The following is a 13,999-nucleotide window of genomic DNA, read 5'->3' as shown; positions in this document are numbered from 1 at the left end:
GCAGTGAGGGAACTGCCAGAAGGCCCTTGGTCCTAGATGCAAATTCTTCAGCATTACACCTTTTAATATTGTGTTCTCTCTCTTTCTCTACCTCCTACCCCCCGTGTACATTTCAAAGCTGGTCTCTTCAAAAGTGGAGAATGGGAAACTGGAGAACCGTTTGCAGCAAACCAAAACCACATGTGCCGACATGCATAAAATACTTCTCGAAGAGCGAAAGGTTGTGGCAGAAATGGAAGCGGAGCACGAGAGCCAGCTGGTCCAGAAGGAGCAGCAGCATCAAGAAAAGGTATCACCTGCCACCCCCCCACCCCCAAAACCACCTAATTCTGCAGCAGCTACAAAAACTGCGCCCATCCCAAAATCCCATTCTGAGCAGTTGACCACCCAGTCTATACCTACTCCAGGTTTTCTGGAGTAGTCCTAACCAGGCTTTGCTGCTGGTACATTTAACCTGATTTCCAGGTTAAGGACCCTCTACCCACACCTATGAATTTGGCTTGGGACAGCCTCCTGTTAGCTGAGAGGTGGCTGTGAATGGGATCCCTGGAAGTGCCCTTATGGAGAACTGCAGTGCCAGCGGTCAATAGCAGCAGAGAAAGGGAAATTCAGTTGCTGCCTTCTCAGTAAAGTTTGCAAGCTTGGGGTGCTCCAAGTTCTTTCAGTGTTTAGAACTCTGTGTTGCTCAGTGGCTAGAATCATAGAATCCTAGAGTTGGAAGAGACCACAAGGGCCATCGAGTCCAACCCCCTGCCAAGCAGGAAACACCATCAGAGCACTCCTGACATATGGTTGTCAAGCCTCTGCTTAAAGACCTCCAAAGCAGGAGACTCCACCACACTCCTTGGCAGCAAATTCCACTGTCAAACAGCTCTTACTGTCAGGAAGTTCTTCCTAATGTTTAGGTGGAATCTTCTTTCTTGTAGTTTGGATCCATTGCTCCGTGTCCGCTTCTCTGGAGCAGCAGAAAACAACCTTTCTCCCTCCTCTATGTGACATCCTTTTATATATTTGAACATGGCTATCATATCACCCCTTAACCTCCTTTTCTCCAGGCTAAACATGCCCAGCTCCCTTAGCCGTTCCTCATAAGGCATCGTTTCCAGGCCTTTGACCATTTTGGTTGCCCCCCTCTGGACACGTTCTAGTTTGTCAGTGTCCTTCTTGAACTGTGGTGCCCAGAACTGGACATAGTACTCCAGGTGAGGTCTGACCAGAGCAGAATACAGTGGCACTATTACTTCCCTTGATCTAGATGCTATACTCCTATTGATGCAGCCCAGAATTGCATTGGCTTTTTTAGCTGCCGCGTCACACTGTTGGCGTCACACTGTTTCCAGAAAACGTGGGTGATCTGGTGGCAAATGCTGAGATTGAACGCTGGTCCATGAACTACCGTCAGACAACCCCATCCTGCCCGCCTGCCTGCCTTAACTTACAACCAGTCCAGAGGGTGGCCCTGTCTGCCTGCCAGCTTCCTCTTGTAGAACTCAGTATGGAGGTGGATGGGAAGAGAATTAGAACTAATTAGCTTGGCACCACCCACTAGAATGCCCCCAAGATCCAGGTTTGGGTCATGGTATTCTTTGATGAGAGAACCCCCAGCAGAGATTAAAATCACAAAACATGCAGCAAAATAAAGCATGGAAATAGAGGAGGTATGCCCTTGTGGGTTTCTTCTAAAGTTCCCCTCTTCCCCTAGCATAAAGAAATACCACACATTTGTTAAGTTAAAAAATAGTTTACTTACAAACTCTTCAAAGGTCAGGTTCATGTGGTTTTCCATACATCAGTCAGAAAACACAGGCGATAAAACTTGGCCTTAGTTACAGTGGTGAAAGTTCCTAAATTATTACTTTAGTAACTCAAGAGTGGCTTGTAAGAGCCATGAGTTCTGAGCTACAGTCACCAGCTCAGGCGTCATACATTGAGCTTCTTTGGTAGACTGGGAGAGAGAACAAAGGCTTAATTACCCAATCCCTCCCAAGGTGAGCTAAGCCTGGCAAGACAGCTTACTCTATGGTCTTAACCCCTTCATGCGTTAGTTAGACTTAAGTATGTTGGTTGTATGAGGCTGATTATCCCACACGTTTGTGGTTTAGCCAACTCAATACTTTGGCTGCCATAATGCGAGCTATACGGAAAGTATAGCCTCCCTTCAGACTGTGCCGCCTCTGACCCAAGGTCTCTACCCACCCACATCTCTCTTTCACCCCCAGGTACTCTATCTACTCAGCCAGATACAGCACAAAGAAGAAGCAGAGAAGAAGCTGGAGACTTCCATTTCAGAACGGGAGCAGAAGCAACTCGAGCGCATCAAGTTCCAGGTATAAGCTGCTGTGTCTCTTAGGCATGGTTGCTCCAGCCCCCTCAAAGGCAGCCATGTTTGCCACCCAACCATTCCAGCTGTTCCCTTTGCTGGTGGGAAGGAATCCCATCTATAAGCAACAAGGCTTGTGGTGCTGGCATTATGTCACTGAATGAGACTGCCTGATTTTGGCTCAGACCACTATTCTTGATGCTGCTCTTGTCGATCTCTGCTTTATCATCCACTGGCTTTGTAAGCAAAGTGTCTTCTCTGCTCCCCCTCATTTTTGAAGGCTATGCTAATACAGTAGTTGTTCTTCCACATTTTTCTGTTTCTCAAAACATGCAGAACAATGTTAGCTCTGGTCATTTAAGTAAGTTTTGAAGGGGCTGTGTGTGTGAATGGATGGAGTGTGGTGTTGCTGGGAGGGAGGGAGAAAATGTTGTGGTGGTGGGGAGTCTCTAAATCAACCAGTGTATCCTGTAGGCCAGAAGTTGGAACTTCAAGTGATGGCACTCAAGGCTCTATCCTTGTTGTTTAGTCATGTCCGACTCTTCGTGACCCCCTGGACCAGAGCACGCCAGGCACTCCTGTCTTCCACTGCCTCCCGCAGTTTGGTCAAACTCATGCTAGTAGCTTCAAGAACACTGTCCCACCATCTTGTCCTCTGTCATCCCCTTCTCCTTGTGCCCTCCATCTTTCCCAACATCAGGGTCTTTTCCAGGGAGCCTTCTCTTCTCATGAGGTGGCCAAAGTCTTGGAGCCTCAGCTTCAGGATCTGTCCTTCCAGTGAGCACTCAGGGCTGATTTCCTTCAGAATGGAGAGGTTTGATCTTCTTGCAGTCCATGGGACTCTCAAGAGTCTCCCCCAGCACCATAATTCAAATCATCCATTCTTCGGCGATCAGCCTTCTTTATGATATAATAATTTTTTTAAAATAATATTTTTAAAAAATCAGAGCTGGGGGAAATATCGAGCATTCTTTCATTCTTAATAGCCCTCTTCAAATCTTTAGAAGGCAGGGATAGCACAAATCCTAGGTGTGCAAACACCCCAACGCGTGGGTTCCTTTGCAGCTGAATATGAGACCTTAAGAGCCTTTTGCCTTCTTTACTCTGGACAGGAAGAAGAGCTGGCCAAGATGAGGGAGGTTTTTGAAAAGAACCAGGAACACCAAGAAGAGATTGAAACTCTTAGACAGGTAGGTCTGGGAGTGACAGCAGCGGCTGCTATTAGAGGAGCTGACTTTGCTCCTGCCACTCAGTGAACCTCACACTCCTCCCTTTCTTCCCAACAGAAACTGAGAGTTTTTCAAGCTGTCAGTGGTCAGAGGATCTGCAATGGCCAGCCGGGCCCTGCAGCAGGCACCCCGGAGTCCCCCTTTGAATACATTCCACCCAAGGTGTGTGTCCTTCCGGTGGGGCGGGGCGGAGAAGCAAGGCAGGGTGTCTGTGTGCGACAGAGCTTGTTTGTATGGCTGGTCCATCCCGTCACCTGAAAGATAAAGCTGGGTACAGTGGTACCTCGGGTTAAGTACCGTATTTTTCGCTCTATAAGATGCACCAGACCACAAGACACACCTAGTTTTCGGAGGAGGAAAACAAGGGAAAAAATATTCTGAATCTCAGAAGCCAGAACAGCAAGAGGGATCATGGTGCGCAGTGAAAGCAGCAATCCCTCTTGCTGTTCTGGCTTCTGGGATAGCTGTGCAGCCTGCATTCGCTCCATAAGACGCACACACATTTCCCCTTACTTTTTAGGAGGGAAAAAGTGAGTCATATAGAGCAAAAAATACAGCACCTAATTCGTTCCGGAGGTTCGTACTTAACCTGAAACTGTTCTTAACCTGAAGCACCACTTTAGCTAATGGGGCCTCCTGCTGCTGCCGCACCGCCGGAGCACGATTTCTGTTCTCATCTGAAAGCAAAGTTGTTAACCTGAAGCACTATTTCTGGGTTAGCGGAGTCTGTAACCTGAAGTGTATGTAACCCGAGGTACCACTGTATGGATTAGAAGCACAAGTCAAAATACATTGCAGCTCTTACTTAGTGACTGCCTTAATGTTCGTGGCAGCGTGGTGTAATGGTTAGGGTGTCAGACCAGGACCTGGGAGACCAGGGTTCAAATTCCCACTCAGCCATGAAGCTCACGGGTGTCCTTGAATATCAGTCCCTGGCTCTCAGCCTGAACTACTTTGCAGGATTGTTGTGGGGATTAAATGACCATGTACAGCTCCTTGGAGGAAAGATTGGGATAGGAATGTGGCAAATAATAAAAAGGCTCGCCTCTGATCCCCCAAATGGCGCCTCAAATTACATTGCTTGCTTTGGGTTCCAACTTGCATCAGCTGCAGCCAACCTGGCCTGATCATTTTTTGTGCGGCTGCCTTGGTTCCATAACTTGAGTGAGGCAGAAATGGTGAGCTTGTCTTCTTCTGACTGACCCAGAAACTCCAGTAAGGAGGACCTCCTTATGGGGTCCTCGCTGCGAGATCACATTCACCCGGTGCTATACCAGCTGCACTGGCTCCTGCTGGAGTACAGGGTCAGGTTGAAGGTGCTGGTTTAAACCTTCAAAGCCCTATACAGCCTAGGACCCTCGTACCTACAGGACCGCCCCTCCTGGTATGCCCCACACAGAGGTACTTACGGTCTTGAAACAAAAACATCTTGGAGGTCCCGGGCCACAGAGAGGTTAGGCTGGCTTCAACCAGAGCCAGGGCTTTTTCGGCTGTGGCCCCAATCTGGTGGAACCCTCTGCCACAAAACACTAGGGCCCTGCGGGACTTGACATCTTTCCGCAGGCCCTGCAAGACAGAGCTGTTCCACCAGGCCTTTGGCCAGGGCACAGCCTGACTCCCTCCTTTGGCAATCTTCACAGAACTCTAGCCCAACAGTTGCCATCAATTTGATTTGAATTAATTTTATAATGTTGTATTTTATTGCTGTTAGCCACCCTGAGCCCAGCTTCGGCTGGGGAGGGCGGGATATAAATAAATTCTTCTTCTTCTTCTTCTTCTTCTTCTTCTTCTTCTTCTTCTTCTTCTTCTTCTTCGGTCCCCCCCCCCCCTTCAGCCAAAGTCTCGCAGGCGAATGACCTCGCTGCCTCCAGCCGACATGGATGAGGAAGACTCATCTCCTGACTCGGATGAGGCCAAAGAAATGGAAGATGCAGAGTGGGTGCCGTACAAGCTTTCCAGAGGAGCCAGGCAGAGCATTCTGGGGGTAGGATCATCTAGCAGGACAGCTGGCGTTTAGGAAGCTGCCTCCTGAAATCTGGCCAGGAGGAGCAATGCAAGAATTGGCTCTGGTAGACCAGCCCCAAGTGCACATCAGGTTCAGCTGTCTTGCTTCCAACACTGCCCTGTGGGGGACACAAAGGCATCATCCCTCTTCTGATATCCATCCCAGTAATGAAAATACTCAGAGATATACTGTCATTGAGCATGGAGGCTCCATTCATCCAGCTTAATGACTAACCGATGATAGATCTCCTTGTCCTCCACAAATTTGTCTAATCATCTTATTTATTCATTAAAGCCACCTCAGTGATCATTGCTAGGTTCTACGTTGATGGATTCCCACAATGTGCACATTGAATACTGTTCAGCCAAATGTGTCTAAATATCTTAAGGAGTTTCTGGTGCAAATCCTCCACCTTTCGTGGAACAGTTCATGGCTTTAAATTGAAAAATTAAAATTCTGTGACAGCTGAGCTGAGTGTGCCTTGCAGTCTTGGGGCAAAGGAGTGTCAGGAAGCTCCACCAAACCTTTTCAGGACCTGTGGACGCATTTGCAAACTGGAGAGGCTGTTGTTGTCCCCCCCCCCAAAACAACACCAAAAAACCACGCACGCACGCACGCACACACACCTTAAGCTCACACTGTGACCTAGCCTATTGATTGCAGTGGATGGGTATTTCAAGCTTAATTTCAGTGGCGGTTGGCGATCCTGGGGGAAAGCCTCTGTGGACATATATGTGCCCACGGGCACCACCTTGGCAACCTGCATCATGCATGCTGGCTCTGACAGCTAGGAAGAACCTATGTCGGTCAGACATGCCCCATTCTTATTTCAGAGCCCCAAACCTGAAAGGAGTTGAGTCCCAGAAACAGATACAGCAGCAGAGGCCTGCAGGGCCACCTTGGCATTGGCGGCACATGCCACTTGTGGGCTATTCCACGTGTGTTTTCTGCTCTCTCACTGAGCTCTCCCTTTGCAGTGCACCTGCCGAGGCCGCTGTGGAAACAAGAAGTGCGGCTGCCGTAAGCAAAAGATGGCCTGCTCCGAGGACTGTCGCTGCGAGTACGGGAGGTGTCGGAACCGCGAGCACTATGATTTGGTGAGCAACCCATGGCAAGAGCTCCTTTTCTCTTTGAGGGAGCAGGACAGCCCTGGAGTTGCCTGCTCCACCTCCCAGCAAGCAGGGCGTGTTAAAGTTGAGGGCAAATCATGCGCAGCTCCTGTCCTGGCTTCCCAGCTTGCTGCAGCAGGCTGGGAAGTGAGATGAGAAAGTTGGCGAGAATTGATCGGGCTGGAACTCCAGTATGCAGGGCCAAAGGGAAAACTTCTGCCTTTTGGCAGGAAGGAGTTGTTCAAATCTGAGCTGGTGACTCTCTTTGCATGGGGCTCAAAGGGTTTTATATGCCTTTTTTCAAGATGCCACACATAAATAGCCCAGAAGGTAACCTCTAAGAGGTGTGTTATCCTGCAGTTGGGGAGGAGTCTCCCCCCGCCCTTGCAGTGGACGAGGGGATTCATGGGTGGCAAATTCTCACAAGCAGAGGGGGAGCAACACAGCCATCCTCGGATCCCCTCCACTCCCTGCAGAAAATGCATGTATTTTGGTAAGCCCAATCAATGGCTTATGGGTCACCTTTATAAGCCTGCCTCCCGAGAGTGGGTTAACCCCTTCATGCATGCTCTGCTGCCTGCTAAGCACAAGGTGACTTCACACCGAGGCCAGCCTTCCATTCTCCCATCCTGTAATTCATAAGTGGGGAAACTGGTCTCAAGCTTGTTGGACTCCAACTCACACCAGCTCTTGCAACATGGCCAATAGCCAGGGATGGTGCGAGTTGTAGTCCAGCAACAACATCATCGTCATCATTTTTAATTTGTATACCGCCTTTCTATCTTACAGCACTCAAGGCGGTTTACAAGCTGAAGAAACAAAAAATGTACATCTTATAACAATCTAATGCAATACAGTGGTGCCTCGCAAGACGAAATTAATTCGTTCCGCAAGTGTTTTCTTCTTGCGAGTTTTTCGTCTTGCGAAGCACGGTTTCCCATAGGAATGCATTGAAAATCAATCAATGCGTTCCTATGGAGTCCGTCCGGGGACAGAGGGGACCTGTTTTAAAGCAAGGGAAGGGGCAGTGGGGAGAATCGCTTCTCCCCGTTGCCACCCCTTGGTTCAAAAGGGGTCCGGGGACAGAGGGGAAGGCGCACGCGCGGCCTTCCCCTCTGTCCCCGGAGATTGCGGGGCTGGCAACGGGGAGAAGCAATCTTCTCCCTGCCGCCCCTTGCTTCAAAAGAGGTCCGGGGTGCGGGGGCAAGCTTCGTTTTGCGAAGCAAGCCCATAGGGAAATTCGTCTTGCGAAACAACTCAAAAACGAAAAAACCTTTCGTCTTGCGAGGCGTTCGTCTTGCGGGGCACCACTGTACAAAAATGTGATAATAAAACATAACTTTAAAATAGGCAGCCTACATCAAATAGCAACATTCAACCATCAATTAGAATAGTATAATAGAAGTGGAAAGAAATTGTAATTGAGTAGATTGGAAGTCAAACACAAAGGTGGGGTGAAGGGTTGGTGGATGGTGATGGGGAAAGGAACTATTTGTGGGATTGAGTGTAAGTATGTTTGAACATTTTTACGGATTGTATGAAATGTATGTTTGTATATGTGTATTAATGATGAATTCAAATTTCTAATAAAAGAAAGAAAGAAAGAAAAGAATAGTATAACATAATAATAACATATAAAAGTTGAACAGAAATCCACTCCACAGTTACAATAATATCTAAACTATAATCAATAAAACAACGGCAAGCCACAGTACATAAAACAATACAATACACATTGAGAAGCAGAGAGAAGAGCAAGGCAGGTGGAAGGAGGCCTTGCCTGATGGAGGTGCAGGGGTTCCCTCCCCACTCCTCCTGTTTAGGCTGCAATTGCCCTGGTAGAGAGACAGGTATTTAATGGTTTTTTTGTCTGATTCTGCTTTAAGATTTAATCCCATTCAAAAACTGACATGCTTAATCCCTTACTCCCGTCCCCCCAATGCTAAGACCAGCTCAGGGAGTTTGTGTGATGGTTAGCAAGGCACCGATGGAAGGGTGTTTTGGCACTGCTTGGGGTAGCCCCTGGGCATGCTGAGCTCTTCCCTCCGTGGGGATCGGGTCCCTGTAGCTTTATGGGCTGGAGCAGATGCCAAGCATCAAGTGCAGTCCAGGCTAGTGTGCGCCCTGCCTTTTCCCCCCTTAGGAAGGGGTGCTTGCTGATGAGCAAGCGGGAGATTCAAAGGACAGCTTCGACCCGGAAGATCCTACTCTGGCAACCGGAGGAGACACCTTCTTTGAGCCGCCAGCTGTTGCACCTACCAGAAAGGTATGAGGATTGCAGAGATGCAGGTGACCTTGAACACAGCTCTGGTTTCGCTTCGGGGCTAGGAAAGGGCACTTGTGGGGTTGTTGCAGAGCTGAGAGTTCCCCATAGTCTGGCACACTTGAAGGGGTAACAAATGACTGCATAGTGACATCCAATTACCCCGTGGTCACTGACTGGCCATGGTGTGTGTGTCTGTAAAAGCACTTGATAAGGCTAGTCCAACTGGTTATGTCTTTTTTTAAACAGATTATATACTTGAAATAATATTAATGGAGAGAAGAGGGGATAGCCCAACTTGGGTTGTCCGTCCTTGGTGACCTCCAGGTTAGATGACCGTGTTGCATGTGGGGCTGCCTTTGAAGGCTATTTGGAAACTGCAGCTGGTGAAGAATTCAGCAGCCAGATTGCTGACCAGGGCAAGGCAGTCCAAGCAGAGAACACCAATCTTGGCACGACTGTTCTGGCTGCTACTTTCCAGGCTCAATTCAAAGAGCTGGTTTTGATCTGTAAAGTCTTATGAGTCAGGATCCCAACACTTCAGGGACTGCCTCTCCCCATATGAAGCAATCTGGACCCTACTTTAGTCACCTGCTACATTGGGGCCCAGTACGGGCCACATGATCTCCTGCAATGATTTTGCAAAGTTTTTTGCAGATAAAGTCGCTCAGATTCGGGAAGAGGTAGATGCCACCGTGGGAGCAGGGCCGGGGCGGGAGAGTGCTAGAGTCCTGTCTAGTCAAATTGCGTGGGATCAATTCCAATCTGTTACCTCCGAGGATGTGGACAGGCTGCTTGGACGAGTGAAACCAACCACCTGTCTCCTTGATCCTTGCCCATCCTGGCTTATAAAAGCTAGCCGGGAAGGGCTGGGCGATGGGATTCGTGGGGTGGTGAATGCTTCCCTCCGTGAGGGAGCCTTCCCAGACTCGCTGAAAGAGGCGGTTATTAAACCGCTTCTTAAAAAACCATCTTTAGATGCGGCCACGATGGCCAACTATCGCCCAGTCTCAAATCTTCCATTCTTGGGCAAGGTGATTGAGCGAGTGGTTGCTGAACAACTCCAGGCACGCCTGGAAGAAGCGGACCATTTGGATCCCTTCCAATCGGGATTCAGGCCTCATCACAGGACGGAAACTGCCTTGGTCGCACTGGTTGATGATCTCCGGCGGGCTAGGGACAAAGGTGAGAGCTGTTTCCTAGTTCTGCTGGATCTCTCAGCAGCGTTTGATACCATCGACCATAACATCCTTCTGGACCGTCTTGAGGGGCTGGGAGCTGGGAGCATTGTCATACAATGGTTCCGCTCCTTCCTCCTGGGCCGTGTTCAGAAAGTGGTGGTGGGGGATGAGTGTTCAGACCCCTGGGCTCTCACTTATGGGGTGCCTCAGGGTTCTGTCCTCTCCCCCATGCTTTTCAACATCTACATGCAGCCGCTGGGAGAGATCATCAGGGGGTTTGGGCTGGGTGTTCATCAGTATGCAGATGATACCCAGCTCTACCTTTCTTTCAAATCAGAACCAGTGAAGGCAGTGACAGTCCTGTGTGAGTGTCTGGAGGCGGTTGGAGGATGGATGGCGGCAAACAGATTGAGATTGAATCCTGACAAGACAGAAGTACTGTTTCTGGGGGACAGGAGGCGGGCAGGTGTGGGGGATTCCCTGGTCCTGAATGGGGTAACCGTGCCCCTGAAGGACCAGGTGCGCAGCCTGGGAGTCATTTTGGACTCACAGCTGTCCATGGAGGCACAGGTTAAATCCGTGTCCAGAGCAGCTGTGTACCAGCTCCATCTGGTACATAGGCTGAGACCCTATCTGCCCGCGGACTGTCTCGCCAGAGTGGTGCATGCTCTAGTTATCTCCCGCTTGGACTACTGCAATGCGCTCTACGTGGGGCTACCTTTGAAGGTGACCCGGAAACTACAACTAATCCAGAATGCAGCAGCCAGACTGGTGACTGGGAACGGCCGCCGAGACCATATAACACCGGTCTTGAAAGACCTACATTGGCTCCCAGTACATTTCCGAGCACAATTCAAAGTGTTGGTGCTGACCTTTAAAGCCCTAAACGGCCTCGGTCCAGTATACCTGAAGGAGCGTCTCCACCTCCATCGTTCAGCCCAGACACTGAGGTCCAGCTCCGAGGGCCTTCTGGCGGTTCCCTCCCTGCGAGAAGCCAAGTTACAGGGAACCAGGCAGAGGGCCTTCTCGGTAGTGGCGCCCTCCCTGTGGAACGCCCTCCCACCAGATGTCAAAGAGAACAACAACTACCAGACTTTTAGAAGACATCTGAAGGCAGCCCTGTTTAGGGAAGCTTTTAATGTTTGATGTATCATAGTATTTTAATATTCTTTTGGAAGCCGCCCAGAGTGGCTGGGGAAACCCAGCCAGATGGGCGGGGTATAAATAATAAATTATTATTATTATTATTATTATTATTATTATTATTATTATTATTATCTGAGGTCCTTATCCACCTCTCCTCCAGTGGAATGCTCTCCCCGGCTACCTTTAGGTGCCTGGCAAAAATATTTCTGTTCCCCCAGGCTTTCAGCCCTTAATTTAGAGGGTACTTAGATATGTTTGTGGCCTCTTTCTCTGCTTGTCTTTAGTGGAATGGGTTGCATTTGTCTGCCATTTTCTTTGTATTATATTTTATTATGGATGGGCATTTTAGGTTCTTGTTTTATTGTTTTTGTACTTGGTTTTAACGTGTGTGTGTGTGGTTTTGTAAATGATTTTGAGCTTCTCCCATGAAAAAATGTATAGTATTGAAGTTGGGTTCATTGATGCCTGGGCGCAAAATCTCTGTGTTTTCCTCATGTGTCGGCTTAGCAACCAGTTATGTGCCTACCCCTGGTAAGCTTCCACTCAGTAAACACTTGTCTGCATCTGCCCAGTGCCTGAAAATAACATGGAAATAAAATGCCCCCCTCCATCTGTACTTCCCTGTTCACACCACAAACAGCTTGTCTGGTGTAGCCTTCACTGCTGAACTCCTTAATCTTGCCTTTTCCAGCCTTGAATTGTTGAAGGACAGGAGTGTTTCCCTTTTTGCTGTGGGCAACCATCCTGAGGCAGGCACAATTTAATTTTCTTTTCCAGGAAGCTGCCCTTCCTGATGCCCCGTTCATCCATGCACATAATTCCGTCTGCTTCACTGAACCCAAACATGCCTGTTTGGAAACCCTCCCCCCTCCCCTTGTGAAATGAAATTGCAGCTCAGGCTGTAACTGCAGTCTCCTTTCTCTCTCTCCCTGCTCCCAGGTCCTGGAGGAGAAAAATGAGATTCTGCCTGCCACTTCCTTATTTGCACTGGGAGACGATTCCAGCAAGATCTCACCACCAGCAGCCATGAAGAAGGGGAGGAAGAGGCTTCACAGCACCAGAAGCAACTACTTCTTAGGCTGCACCCCAATTAAGGAAGATGGTTGAGGGCCGGAGCAGGCTTGGAAAGGAAAGCTTGGGCCTGCAGGCAACGGATATTTTTATAGTGTATAGTGTTGTTTTTAGAGCTTATACGTTTTTTGAATAAAGGAAATTAAAGTATATCAGAGTGTCTTGTTCTCACTTATTAGCTCCTTCAGCAAGGGGTGGGGAAACATTTTCAGACTTGAGAGTTGTCTATTCCCTTGTGGGGAGGGTATACCAGTGACTGGGGAGCCCACGACCAAGAGCAGGAGGTTCAATGGGTGCAACTGCGGCTATGGAAACATCACAAGGCTTCTACCCCCTGCACTGGTCCCCATACCTCAAGTCTCCTTCCATGCACAAGCACCAGAGTGCAGAGCAGGACAGGTGTGAGGGGGCATGGCTTGACAAAAGTCTCAAGTCTAAACAGGCTTAGGTCTAGCGGCCACGTGGCCTTTATGTGAACATACAAAACTTTTTTTATTGAGAGTCGGGAAGAACAGAATGCAGCTCTCTTGAGTTTTGCAAAGAAGAGGACAGAGCTAACCACTTCTTAAGAAGCCGGATTGTGAAAAACATTAAAAGCTAAGGCTTGGGCCTCCTGGAAGTTTTCCACAAGCCCCAGAGCAGATCCAGATCACAGATTTAAAGCACATAATAATAATAATTAATATCTGGCTGAGTTTCCCCAGCCACTCTGGGCGGCTCCCAATCAAGTGTTAAAACAGTACAGCGTTAAATATTAAAAACTTCCCCGAACAGGGCTGCCTTCAGATGTCTTTTAAAGATAGCTGCTTATTTCCTTCACATCTGAAGGGTGTTCCACAGGGTTGCCGCCACTACCGAGAAGGCCCTCTGCCTGGTTCCCTATGCCTCTATAGAAAACCTGTGTACTTTGCAGGCCTGCGGAACCCATGACGGTGGCTTCTGCAACAGCCATTATTCTCAGCCAATAAACTTGCATCAACCTTTTTCATCAAGCGTTTCTCAGGACGTGCAGAGCTGCAGTTTTTATTATTACTACAGTCAAACCTCAGTACTTGAACAGCTCCATTTTCGAACATTTTGGCTCCCGAACGCCGAAAACCAGGAAGTAACCGCTCCGGTTTTCAAACGATTTTTGGAAGCCAAACGTGCCTTGAGGCTTCCGTTTTGCGTTTCCCTATTGCAGGCACGTTCAACAGGTAGATCGTGATCTACCGGTAGATCACTGGACGTCTGTGGTAGATCACTGGCTCCCCCCACAGAAGCTCAACAAGTTTGGCTCCCCTAAAAAAACTTTTGCCCTGCACCCCCCCAAAAAAACGGGGCTTTCCTCCTCCCTAAAAAAAACTCAGCAACTTTGATCTGAACTCACCCCCCCCCCCAAAAAAAGGGGGTAGATCACTACCAGGAATCAACTCTGTGAATAGATCGCAGTCTCTTGGAAGCTGGCAACTACCGAGAAGGCCCTCTGCCTGGTTCCCTGTAACCTCACTTCTCGCAATGAGGGAACCGCCAGAAGGCCCTTGGAGCTGGACCTCAGTGTCCGGGCTGAACGATGGGGGTGGAGACGCTCCTTCAGGTATACAGGACCAAGGCCCTTTCGGGCTTTAAGGGTCAACATCAACACTTTGAATTGTGCTCGGAAACGTACTGAATGCAGGAAGTAATGTGTTGAAGG

The 13,999-nt window shown here is 48.9% G+C and overlaps 1 protein-coding gene across 4 annotated transcripts in view; it reads left to right on the top strand.

Moving 5' to 3' along the window:
- LOC309517912 (chromosome-associated kinesin KIF4-like) overlaps positions 1 to 12,476 on the top strand; it is a 36,293-nt gene extending 23,817 nt beyond the window's left edge. For all 4 annotated transcript variants that reach the window (XM_082197515.1, XM_082197516.1, XM_082197514.1 and 1 more), the window contains 8 exons: positions 119 to 289; positions 2,220 to 2,327; positions 3,433 to 3,510; positions 3,607 to 3,711; positions 5,384 to 5,533; positions 6,532 to 6,651; positions 8,807 to 8,929; positions 12,193 to 12,476. In XM_082197515.1, the coding sequence (XP_082053641.1) occupies positions 119 to 289; positions 2,220 to 2,327; positions 3,433 to 3,510; positions 3,607 to 3,711; positions 5,384 to 5,533; positions 6,532 to 6,651; positions 8,807 to 8,929; positions 12,193 to 12,360 (1,023 nt within the window). In that variant the 3' untranslated portion in view covers positions 12,361 to 12,476. The remainder of the gene's footprint in view (positions 1 to 118; positions 290 to 2,219; positions 2,328 to 3,432; positions 3,511 to 3,606; positions 3,712 to 5,383; positions 5,534 to 6,531; positions 6,652 to 8,806; positions 8,930 to 12,192) is intronic.
- The last annotated feature ends 1,523 nt before the right edge of the window (positions 12,477 to 13,999 follow it).

The sequence above is a fragment of the Podarcis vaucheri genome (genome assembly GCF_965113315.1).
Source record: "Podarcis vaucheri genome assembly, chromosome: 13".
Lineage (NCBI taxonomy): Eukaryota > Metazoa > Chordata > Lepidosauria > Squamata > Lacertidae > Podarcis > Podarcis vaucheri.
The sequence above is the reverse complement of the archived record's forward strand: the minus strand, read 5'-3'. Positions and strand labels throughout refer to the sequence as shown.